General features: G+C 37.6%; 1 protein-coding gene and 1 long non-coding RNA gene across 2 annotated transcripts; one reads left to right on the top strand and one right to left on the bottom strand.

The window, feature by feature from the left end:
- The first annotated feature begins 310 nt into the window (after positions 1–310).
- On the top strand, positions 311–1,265 carry LOC130989339 (dirigent protein 11-like). The gene has a single exon (XM_057913300.1). It carries the CDS (start codon positions 448–450, stop codon positions 1,087–1,089), a length of 642 nt encoding a protein of 213 aa, XP_057769283.1. The 5' UTR covers positions 311–447; the 3' UTR covers positions 1,090–1,265.
- Positions 1,266–10,906: 9,641 nt separating this feature from the next.
- LOC130989338 (uncharacterized) lies at positions 10,907–12,092 on the bottom strand. The gene is made up of 3 exons (XR_009090567.1): positions 11,909–12,092; positions 11,664–11,759; positions 10,907–11,173 (listed from the first exon to the last, which is right to left on the bottom strand). It is a non-coding gene; the product is annotated as an uncharacterized LOC130989338 (long non-coding RNA).
- Positions 12,093–13,018: the final 926 nt, after the last annotated feature.

The raw sequence follows: 13,018 nt of genomic DNA, 5'->3' as shown, positions 1-13,018 counted from the left end.
TTTTGTATTTCTGTTTACCGAATTTTTTTCAAGCGACGGCCGAACCAAATTATCACAAATAGGTCCAAAAATGACATGCCAAAACTATGAAGGAGAAGGTCACAAGAATATACTATAAAATTGCATGTTCATGACAACATTGCGGCGATGGAAAAAAATTGAGAGTACAAAATTATAATAACTAAAAAAATAATAATTTAATTCGCCACACTTTAAAAATCACATTAAAATCAACTTGTGAGGCAATTAATTTATTTAAATAATTCTTGATTTTATTTATCAAAATTTTAAATAAAGAAATCAACTTGTGAGATGACTAACTCATTTAAATATTATTGATGGCCCCACTTGTCATATCCCTCTCTCACTATATATAATCCCATCTCTATATTCAAGGAATCGCAACACAAAACAAAACGATCTAATTTTTGCAAAATTGGAAAAAACATGGCTAAACTAGCAATCGCCCTAATTTTGATAATATCGTATTTATCAGTGTGCACACTAGCTGTGTCCGATAATAGCAAACTTTTCCTTCGCGACGGCGCAGAGGAACAAGAAACATTCCTCCGCGACGTCTGCGGAGGAAAAGAAAAGGTGATGAAACTCCATTTCTACGTCCAGGATCTGCGGATCGGCCACGTCAATGCCACGGTGTTCGAGGTGGCGAAGGCCTCCATCACCCCGACCCACCCGACGGCCTTCGGCAGCGTTCACGTCCTCGACGACCTAATCACGGAGGGCCCGAAGTTCGGCTCGAGGGCGCTCGGCCGGACCCAAGGGCTTACCACCAACGCCGACCTTGCGACGTTCGGCATTGCGATGAACCTCAACTTCTACTTCACGGTGGGGCGGTTCGCCGGCAGCACGCTCAGCATCCTCGGCCGGAACCAAGTCATGGACGCGCAGCGGGAGCTGCCGGTGGTCGGCGGCACCGGCGTCTTCCGATTCGCCCGCGGGTACGCGATCCAAAGCACCTACTCGATCGATTTTCCGACGAGCTACGCCGTGTTGGAATACACCATCTACACCACCTACAACTCTAGGCTCAACGAGATTGATGATGAAATTGAGATTGCTCAAATGTGAGGGGTTAATTAAATAAGCTTTATATTTCTGTGGTTTTGTAATGGGGAACTGATGCAGTCGCAAATTTTTAATTGTGTTTCCATAGTTTCTAGTAAAGAGTCGATGTATCAAAAATATCCATTGTATTATTGTTAAGACAAAATATTATCATTAGAAATAAAAAGTATTACAAATAATAGTCAACTTTTTTTTTTTACTAAAATACAGTTTTACACACAATTCGTGTGAATTAGCCTTAATTTATAAATAAAAAAATTTGTGGTTGTGAACGGTACATGCAAAATTCACAATTAAAAAGTTTTGTGATAAAAAATTAATTGTCAAAATAAGATCAATTTACGATTAAAAAGCTTTGTAATTGTGAATTATAGGCAAAATAATAATAAATGTAAAATTATAAAAATGGCAATTTTAATATTTTTTATTTTAATAATTACTGTTTATCTTTACAATAGTAAAATGAATATTTTATTAGTTGACTCCATTTTTACACATAAAATCTCAAGTGCGGCGACGTGATGTTTATGATTAAAAGTTAAATTCAGATTAATTAAGAGTTGGTGGTATAGTTAATATGAGAGACCTAATCCACTAAAATATAAAACTCGAAAGTGCATATGTTTCGATCATTTAAGGATTAAAATAAATCAGATGCAATCTCAAACTACACATGACTAGATGCGGTCACATTATTATATATAAAATTTTGGGACAATACGTAATCTCAACGAACTCTTGAATTTCGATGTACCATTTTTAGTTTATTTAACTCTTAAACCATATACTAATAATAAATGCCCATGTCGTTCCAAATTCAACCATATATATAATTATTAGGGTTGTCTAAACGGATATCGGGTATTGAATAATCCGATAATCGAATCGAATCATTCGAATTTATAATGACCAAAAAATATATACTAATAATAAATGGCAATGTCGTTCCAAATTCAACAATATACTCCCTCCGTCTCAATAATGAAGACACACTTCATTTGGGCACGTAGATTAAGGAGATGTAGTTTATGTGATAAAGTGTTGTGGCCCACATCATTAGTGTAGTTGATTAACTTTTGTTTGTTGAATTTATTTATTTTTATTTTACATTGCAAATTTATTTTTTAATTTTAAAAATTCAGAATTTCAAAAATTTTAATTAATTTAATTATTCTCATTATTTTTTTTTTGATTTTTCTGTTTGTTGTCTTTCTTAAGTTACTGTTTCTTTCCAAAAAGGTGGCAGCAGTGTACCAATACAAACCACCACCACCACCGCCGACCAAAATTATCACCATAACCGTGAACTCACACAAGCAAATTGCACAATCAAACCAAAAATTCCAGGTGCATTCCAATTCAGATTTGAAAATTTCAATTCACAGTGTATTACAGGAAAATTAAAAAAGGCAGTACAATGAAATTGAATAAAAAAAAAACAATGAACCCAAAATCGACGCTCCATTTTCTTGGCAGAATCATCACCGGCCACGGCCGCTAGTCAGGAGATGGTGATGGAGATCTGGAGATCATAGGCCGATTTTTGGGACGATTTCTGAAAATTGGGGCTAGGGTTTTTAGGCGGCGCCTCTGGAAATGGCGGTTGCGGCAGTGGAGATCTAAGGTTGGAGAGGAGGGCGGCGGTTGCGGCAGTGAAGATCAGAGGTTGGAAATTGGGGCCAGGGGTTTTCAACCGGACCGGAGATCTAGGATTGAAGAGGAGGGCGGCGGCAATTCCAAAGGAAGAACTCGACAGAGGGACGAGGTGAAGGGTGCCGACGATTCCAAATGGAGGTCGGCGGCGATTCCAGAGGAAGAATACGTCACCCTCTTCCCTTCACCTCTCTTCACAGACGCCCTGCAAAACCTAGCCCCCATAAATGGTAGTTGACGGAGGGGCGAGGGGTGTTCGGCGGTGGCTGTGCCTCGCCGGCGGCAACTTCGCTGAGGATGAGGAGGAGGAGATGGGCGGCGAATTTGGGTGTGTTCCAGAAATGGGGTGGCTGGTTTGGGAGAGAATAGGTTAGAATAGTTTAGGGTTTCAACTTTTATAGTGTAATTATGGTAGGATTAATTAAATGTAATACTCCCCTAATTTTTTCCAAAAATAGATGTGTGTCTTTATTATTGGGATAACCCAATAAGGAAAGTGTGTTTTCAATAATGGGATGGAGGGAGTATAGTTATTAGGGTTGTTTAAATAGATGTGTGTCTTTATTATTGGGAACGGTTATTGAAAATGGACGAAAATAGGTTTAGGGTAATCAAAATTTTTGGTTCAGGTAACCGAACCCGAACTGATCGACAAGCCTAATAATTATTCTTAACCCTGAAGGTGTGCTTGCTTTTTATCCCTCTAAATAAAGATATAAAATAATGAGATATAAATTTACCACTTAAAGTGGAGACCACAGTTTTTATATCTTGTTTGGTTTCAATGATAATACATTTATCCTCTTCTTATAAAGTGGTTAAAACTATACCACTTCCTTAGATATAAAATTATTTATTTCCCAAGAGAAATGGTATTGCCCGAAAATTTATATAATCTGATCGAATTTTTTATTATGTCAAACAAATGAGGTATAAACTGATAAATGAAACTTATCCCTACCATCCCTACCTTATAGCTCAAAACAAACACGGCAACATTATTGTATGCGTTGATATGGCAAACCTAAACAATTAGGGCATCGCAATCGAACTCCATGTAAGAAGAACCTCTTCTGATGGTCTCGGCCGAGCAGGAAGACATGAGGATTGAAGTTTGGAAATTAATTAATTAATGGGAAAATGTGCAGATTGGTCCCAGAACTCAACCCCCTAGAGCGTTGAGCCCTCCATACTCGGTCAAGGCGAGTTGACCTCCTTGAACTCCCGAGAAAAAGGTACAACTAAACCCACGAGTTTAACGGCAGTTTAACGCCGTTAAACATTTTTTTTTTAATTTTTTGGTCATCTTCTTCGGCTGGATTCCTTCAATTTTCCGGCGACATTCATCTATTGAAAGGGAAAATCTTGCCGGCGCCACTTCTTCTCTGACAAGCGCCCCACCCCAACCAAATGCGAGGCGCAACCGGAGCAGATCTGCAGTGGCGGCTCCTCCTTGGCCATCAGCTGTCAGAAACGCGAGAGAGGGATGAGGGGGAGGCGAGCGGCGCCGGCGCTCCATCCTTGGCCGTCCGGCGCTATCAGAGATGCAAGAGAGAAAGGGAGGACAGATCCGTTGCCGAAAACGCGAGAAAGGGATTAGGGGGAGGTGAGCGGCGGCAGCGACGCTCCATCCTTGGTCGTCTGCTGTCAGAGATCCGAGAGAGAGAGGGAAGACAGATCCGTTGCCGGAAACGCGAGAGAGAGATGAGGGGAAGGCGAGCGGCGGCGGCGGTGCTCCATCCTTGGCCGTTCGAGCCGGTGGTTCTCGCCGAAAAATTGAAGGAATCCAGCAGGAGAAGATGATCAGGAAAAAAAAACGTTTAACAACGTTAAACCGTATCGCCGTTAAACTCGTGGGTTTAGTTGCACCTTTTTCTCGGGAGTTCAGGGAGGTCAACGCGCCTTGACCGAGTATGGGGGGCTCAACGTTCTAGAGGGGTCGAGTTCAGGGACCAATCTGTACCTTTGCCCTTAATTAATTGATTTTTAATTAAAATTTTGGGAATGCTATGTTAACACCAACACTTACTACGCCAAGTAAAATTTTCACGTTAGATTTAAGAAGTGGCCGGAATGTTTTATCTTGGAAAAATCATGATAAATTGAAAATTTAATTATATAAAAATGAGTTCTTGTTATTCTTCGGCTGCAGATGCAATTAGACACAATTTTTGGAGGGATAATTATATTATGTCTCCTTTGTAGTGAAAATGAGGAATACGTGAGGGTCAAATAGAAAATGACAAAGAAATGATTTAAAGCATGAAATTTTATATATCCCTTCTTTTCTCATGATAAAATTATAATCAAAGAGAACGCACTTTTATCAAACAAATTGTGTCTAATCGCATCTGCATGTGAAGCCTTCATCGATACGAATGCATGTTGATAAAAGATATATTGCTTAGATTTGAAGTATTGATAAATTAAAGTAAACAACTATATAAAGAAGTTGCATATGTACATGGACTATATATATACTCCTATTTCACTCATAGTTATCATGTGAGTCGAATAATAACGAAATATTATATTAACATAATTGAGTACATTTATGAGTTGATCCCACATTATTAAGATGCAAGAAAAGTACTACTCGAGTAAGTTAGCTAGAGGAAGATAATCAAAAGAAAAGAGACATAAAAAAGTATAGTTAATGCACACAATATTAGCAACAATAATTCTATGCCGCAATATAATGACTGGATATAAACTAACTAATCAAATTGAAAAAAACTTGATTCATTTAAATTGTTTGGTTCAAACAAAAAAAAATGAGATAGCTAGTTTTGATATTTGTACACATCGTAGTTAATTTTTATTTTTATTTTGATCAAAAACATTTAAAAGAATAAAGTTTTATTCAATTTAATTAATTTAATTATGGCCGGCCATAATACCGTTGTATAAAATTATTATTGTTGATAAATGTGCATTAACTATAATTTTTTATTTGTCTCTTTTGACTTATCTTCCTCTAGCCAACTTGCTCAAGTAGTACTTCTTTGGCATCTTAATTTGGGATCAACTCATAAATGTACTATTTAAAATATATATATATATATATATATATATATATATATATATATATATATATATGAAAATGAAAGGGGGAAAAAAACTACAACGTGTGTACAATTAATTACTAAAATTAGCTAAATTCTTTTTTATTTTGATAAAAAAAATAATTAAATGGATCAACTTTTATTCAATTTAGTTAATTTATGGTTGAGCATGATGTGACAAAATCACATTATTCTAGTAACAAATAATAGAATGAATAGGATGTCAACTAAAATAGATACAAACTACATATTGGTGATCACTTTAATAATGTACTCGAATTCTAATAATAATAATAATGTAGTCGAATTGATAAAAGAGAAGATATGATTATATAGAGAAATTTTGAAACAGCTAAACCTTGCAGATAATTATGCATGAGATTTGAAATTCTTTTAGGTCTATGGTTATATATTCATGTTTTCTTATAAAATACATTCTAAATCTTTATTCGAATATATATATTCTTTGCACAAAATTCATGGCAAGTAAACAAGAATATATATTAATTGCCTAGAATAATTTCAAAAGAAATAGGTAGCTCAGTTGGTTTTAACACACGTAGCATCAATCTGCCCGCGTTTAGCTTCCCTTTTTTACTGTTTTCAATATTTTTTTCTTCTTCTTTCTTTTTCGTTTTTTTCCTCCAATTGTTATTTCTTTTTTCTTTGTGTGGAGAGTTGGCCCAATTATCATTAACTCCTCTGGCCCAATACTCTTCCCTAGCCCAAATCTGCTACCCGACCCATTCCCAAACCCTAAGCCCACTGCCCTTCAGTTTTACTCCCCTCATCCTCACTTACCTGCACCGCTTCATCTTTTTCCGCCGCCCGTCTCCTCGATCCCCACCTCCGACTTCAATGCTCCACCCTCCTTCCCAATGACCTCCACTCCTTTTTTATCCCTGCTGCAAGTCTTTCAATCGTAAGGAAGTTTCACACACTGTTTGATCGGAAGGCTCTGCTATTCCTTCCTGAAGTGTCGCCGGATTCCTGTTCGTGGTTTCCTGATTGGTGACTGTGGGTGTGAACTTCGCTTCGATTGAGTGCTTGTATCACCGGATTCCTGTCCATCGGTTTCCTGGTTTGGTGATACTTTGTGGGTGTGCAAGCCATCGGAATCCTGTCCATCGGATTCCTGCTGCTGGTGGCTGTGCAATCGAGATTGGGGTGCTGATCTGTTTCTCCTGTTCCCCTTGAGCCGTGATCATTGAGCTGCCGGAAGAAGCCGTTGCCTACTGTGGGAGAAATCTGAGCCAAAGTGTCCCGAGGACACATTTTTCCCACATCGAGTTTCCTCTGATTTCTTTTTTTTTTTTTTTTTGATCAGGAAAACTTCATTAAATAGATAAAAAGAGACAAGGTACCAGAGGTACCTTGAGTAAGAAACTTACATCAGTCTGAAACTTACATCGAGTTTCCTCTGATTTCTATCTTTCTTTCTTCTGACTTTCCCTTGTTTCTCTTTTACTTGCTGCCTGTCTTTGTGTGTTGCAGAGAAGTGAAGAAGGAGCAGCGAAGTCGAGGCGCCAGCGAAGTCGAAGCGCCAGCGGAGTCGAAGCGCCAGAGGAGTCGAGGCGCCAGCGGAGTCGAAGCGCCAGCGAAGTCGACGAGTGCCAGGGAAGTCGCCCCGAGCAGAGAAGTCGCGCAGAGAAGTCGCGCAGAGAAGTCGCTTCCCTGTAGAGCAGAGAAGTCGAAGTGACAGAGAAGAAGAAGACGAAGATTCAATTACTTGAGTACGTGTGGGGAAGACATGAGGTTCGGGAAACAAGAGGTGTAACCCTGGCTAGGCGAAGATACCCAACACTTTGCCTAGAGTATTTTTTTTACTGCTTTAAATCATTTTTTTATTCTTTCTTTTTTGTTTTTCATTTTTTCTTCTTCTTTTATTCTTTTTATTAAATTATATTTTCGGTTTTAATTTTTTTTTGGACTCTTTTTTTAGTTTTAAATTGTATTTTTTTTCTTCTTCTCTTTCTTTTTTTCATTTTTTATTTTTCTTTCCTTGACACAATTTTTCTTAATAAAAAATATTATTTACATTAATAAAATGATACTATATTTATATTATAAATGACACTATTTTTCTTAGTAAATAACACTATATGCATCAATAAAATGACACTATCATATTATATAAATAACACTATTATATTCTACAAATGACGCTAACACTATTATAAAGAACACTTTTATATTCTACAAATGACACTATCACTATATGAAAATGACACTAACACTATCATGTTATATAAATAATACTATCGTGTTTTACAAATAACACTATATAAAAATGACACTAACTGCTGAAATGGAAATTTTATTGAAAAAAATGTAAAAACCTTGAGAGCACAGGCGCAAACAAGGAGAGGGGCCTCAAAAGAAAGCCCAAAAACGGAAAAATGGGAAAAAAACACAACCAAGCAAAGCAGGAACAAAAACACGCAAAGCCAACACAACACTAGGAGGAGCAACCACCCACGCGAGCAAGACTGCACCGGGAAAAACCGCAGAGCAGAGCAGCCGAACCAGAGCACAACCAGAGCAACGAAAGGAAAGAAGACCTCCAGAGCAGAGCCGACTTACAGAGCAAAGCTTACTTACAGAGCAGAGCCGACTAACGGAGCAAAGCTGACTTCAGAGCAAGGCCGACTCCAGAGCAGAGCAAACCTCCAGAGCAGAGCTGACCTTCAGAGCAGAGCTGACCTCCAGAGTAGAGCTAAACTCCAGAGGAAAGCTGACCTCCAGAGTAGAGCTAAACTCCAGAGCAAAGCTGACCTCCAGAGAGAGCAGAGCTGACCCGCAACAACAAAGAAACAGAGCGGAGCAACGACCCGAACCCCAGAACCAGAGCATTACAGCATCAGCTCTGGCAGGTCCAGAGCAGACCAGCACCAGCTCTGGCATATCCAAAGCAAACTAGCACCAGGACGGAAGCAACAGAGCCAGAGCCAAAGCCAGAGTGCAAAGGCGCCAGAGCAGACCGCACCAGAGCTGCAGCCCCAGGCAGAGCCAGAGCAGAAAACCATGCACACCAAACCAACGCCAGAGCAGACGCGCACACACCTGCCAACCAAGAAGCATAAAAAAGAACATGCAAAGCAAACAAAAGCGCAAAAGACATCGAGCAAAAGGAAAAATGGTAAAATAAACCCCCCCAGGGAGTCAGGGACGCTAGCCAAGGGAAGAGCACCACTCCAGCCCGGTCATGCAAGCCCCAACACATCCTCCGGAACAGCGAAGGGACCCAAGAGGCTCAACAACCAAACCATCTCAAACCAGACCCAGGCCTTAAGAACTGCTATCCTCGAGGAGTGGGCAGAGCAAGGTACAGAGAAGCAACATCAAGAAAAACAACCAATTCGGTCAGACCCGATTCTCCGCTAGCAGTGAGTCTCCTAATGTAATTACTTTTATGACCTCATCCTTAAATTAAAAGATTAGAAACTTCACATTGAAGGCCATCTTCACGGGATGAAGTAATTGGGGTAACCAAAGACTTCCCGCAAGGTTTCCCCTGCTCATAATGGTACGACCATCAGAGGAGCAGAGACCAAGAGCTCAGATCAATCAAACCATACAAACCAAAGATATTAAGCCTATTGCAATGAAGACACTCTTGCTAGAATCTACCAGACAAATCACTTCAAGGAAAGTTGATCAAGCCGTTGCCTCCCAAACCTTAGACTCCTTGCACCACCCAAGGAACGCCGGACTAAAGGACCAGGCTAACCACCAGAACCCAACACAAGCCAGAGCCCCCGGGAGCCAACACTAAACCAAAGCACGGTAGAGGCTCGGAAACACGAAAAGAAGGGACAACCACCCAAAACCAGCGGACCCAGGAAACAACCAAAAACCTAAGGAAACCAAAAAACAAAAACCAAGAAAATGACAGTAACTTCCCTGGAAAACACAACACTCTTAAAGGACAATACGAACATAAGGCAAGCATCTCCTGTCATCGCTAACCAGCTGAAGTATATCTGGGATCGCAATTGGCCAGAGTCCTTCATCCACCACCGAAGAGGCCATGAAGTCAGCAACACGATTCCCTTCCTTGTAAATGTGAGTGATAATAATATGAAGCTCAGCAATGGAAGAAAGTACCTTCCGCCAACGGCTGAAGAACCTCCAAGGAACCGTGTGGGAACGCAAACGGAAGAGATCGACCATGTAAGTGCAGTCCGTCTCAATCCACACATAGTCCGAACCCTGAACCACAACCTGCTCTAGAGCAATGATGAGGGCACTTTTTTGTAAAGAACACTTTTTTGTTATACAAATGACTATATGGAAATGACACTAACACTATTATAAAGAACACATTTATGTTCTACAAATGGCACTAACACTATCATGTTATATAAATAATATTATCGTGTTTTACAAATAACACTATATAGAAATGACACTAACACTATTATAAAGAACACTTTTATGTTCTAATAAATGACAATAACACTATATGAAAATGATACTAACACTATCATGTTATATAAATAATATAATCGTGTTTTACAAATAACACTATATAGAAATGACAATAACACTATTGTAAAGAACACTTTATGTTCTACAAATGACATTAACACTATATAGTTCTACAAAATGAAACTGTATGAAAATAACACTAACACTACTGCAAGAAATTAAGGGTTTTAGCCACACATGGATGTGTCGCTAAAAGTATATTTATGTGTCACTGTTTCTTTTTACCCACACATAAGTCAAATGTCAACATGTGTGGGTAAAACTTTGTAAATAAAGGGTATTATCCCACACATATGTATATGTGTGGGTAAATGATTTACCTACACGTATATATGTCACGAATAATACATTTTATGTGTGAGAAAAGATATTTATGATATACTGCAGCGATGATGTGGAAATGACATGGCATTTACACGTGGCAAATTTTATGTGTGGGTAAATCATCAAATATTTGCCTACATATATATGTCACTAAAGGTATATTTATATGTGTGGAGAAAAATATTTTTTTAGTAATTGAATTTTAGAAAAAATATTACTATTTTCAAATATTATAACCTTTTATTAGTCAATTATAATCATAATTATAATTATAATTAAAAAAATCAAAAATCAAATACTCAACACATTAAATATAACAAGAATATCATACAGAACCTTTACATAAAAAAATATTTAACAAAATCAAAGTACAAGTCTGAAATTACTAACTACATATAATTTTAAATGTCTAAATTACTAAGCACTTAATCTACAATTTGCAATTAATCTAGGACTCATAATTTTTCTTCAAGCTCTTGATAAAAAAGTCACTCCATTGTACATTGGAAGAGTTGAACATTGGTTAACCACCGTAACAACTTTTTCAATGACTCCTGCCAAGTTAAGAGAAACAAAATATTAGTCAACATACACAATTTAACATATTTTAAGGTACAAATAACAAAGTTAAAATAACTTAAAAATTATAATTGATCCAATTGTTAGTTTAATTAATCGATTTCAGTTATTGAAAGAATCAATTCTCAAGCTAGAAGAAACAAGAGTGAGTATAAGTGGATAACTTGAGCTTGAATCCTAAATTTATCATTTCATCTATTCTCAATATAATACAGATCTTACAGAAAAAGTCAGCAAAAGAACATGGGATAGGCAACAATTAATCAGAGAAAAAAATAGTATTACCAGCTCCAAAACCAAAACCAACCTGACAATCATCAAAATATACCTCAGTATAATAGTCATCGAAGTTAGCTCACAAACTCCAATCATGAAATGAGTCACAAGAAAGTTATTCTGCCTAAATTGCATAATCAACATGTTTCAAAATAACCTTATATGTTAATAATTTCTATAATTATTTACCTCTAAGAGAACTTTCCGATCTGCAGAATCCCCATTATCATCATCACAAAAATATATCCCCCAATCTTTACCCAAATAATGCATGTCCTAGAAAACCTGCAATCACAAAGGACGAGCGAAGCAAGGAAATTTAATCATGATTGTCAAAAACGAGAAGTAATACAATTAAGTAGCTTTGATTTTTGTCAAATTGAACAATCAAGAAAATGCAATTAGATTTGAAAGACAAAAGGCGCGGTGACAACAGCTTAGAGAGAGAGCTGGTCCTAGGGAAAGGGCGGCTAGGGTTAGAGCAGGTCCAAGGGAGAGCGCGGTTGAGGGCGGCTGTAATAGCCGCGACGTACGATCGGTGGTGGTGCTGCTGCGGCTGGGAGAACGGTGACTGAGTAATAGTCGAGCGGCGCCGCGATTTTCGACTGAATGGTGAGGGGTGAAGATTGTGAGGATTCCTTCTCATTTGTCCGTCGTGACAACGCCTGAGAGAGAGTGGGTGTGAGGGATAGGGCGGTTAGAGTTCGAGGTGTGCAGGAGTAATTCTAAATTGAAATTTTACTAAGTGTGGTTAGGAACACTACAGATATAAAATTAACCAATGAAAATGTAATGTAAATATATAATGATAGTTTTCATCTATATTTTTATTGGTTATGAGTTTAATTCTCATTACTTATCATAAGTTTAAAAAAAAAGTTCTTAATGGTTTTATATATTTATATGCAATATAATTTTTTTAATATTTAAATAATTTTAAATAAAAATAATAATTTCTATTATAAATTACTTCTTATATAAAAAAAATTACAAAATTTATCTTACTTATATTATTTAAATAACTTTTGAATAAAAATCATTATACAATATTAATCCTTCTTATTTTTATTTATAACAAATAAATTCATAGTTGCTAAATATTTAAATGATTAATTAATATTAATCATTTTTATTTAAATGATAATCCATTTTTTTACAATTTTAAATAAAAATATTAAATTCATATTTATTATAGAGTTAATATATAAATATGGCCACTTTCATATAGTAAAATTAAAATTTGGCCTATGAAATAAAAACATTAAAAATTGGCCAGTTTTTGTGTAAAAGTACAAAATTACCCCTTACTTTAAAATATAAAAAATTAGCCACCAATATTCTTCTCACCCCTAATCTTCTCTCTCTCAGAAACGCTCACCCCCTCTCTCTCTCTCTCTCTCTCCAGTAGCTACGCGGCAGTGGCGGCGTCGGAGCTGACAGCGGCTCGCGGTCCCAGGCTTCGGCGGGAGATGGAGTGGAGGAAGATGGCGTCGTCGGCGACACTGACCTTGGCGGTGGCTGCTGCTGCTCCACAGTCGCCGCCT

This window comes from Salvia miltiorrhiza, chromosome 6, assembly GCF_028751815.1.
Source record: "Salvia miltiorrhiza cultivar Shanhuang (shh) chromosome 6, IMPLAD_Smil_shh, whole genome shotgun sequence".
Lineage (NCBI taxonomy): Eukaryota > Viridiplantae > Streptophyta > Magnoliopsida > Lamiales > Lamiaceae > Salvia > Salvia miltiorrhiza.
The sequence above is the reverse complement of the archived record's forward strand: the minus strand, read 5'-3'. Positions and strand labels throughout refer to the sequence as shown.

Excerpts from the sequence above, each read along its gene's own strand:
- LOC130989339 (XM_057913300.1), top strand. The coding sequence starts at position 448 with ATGGCTAAACTAGCAATCGCCCTAATTTTGATAATATCGTATTTATCA.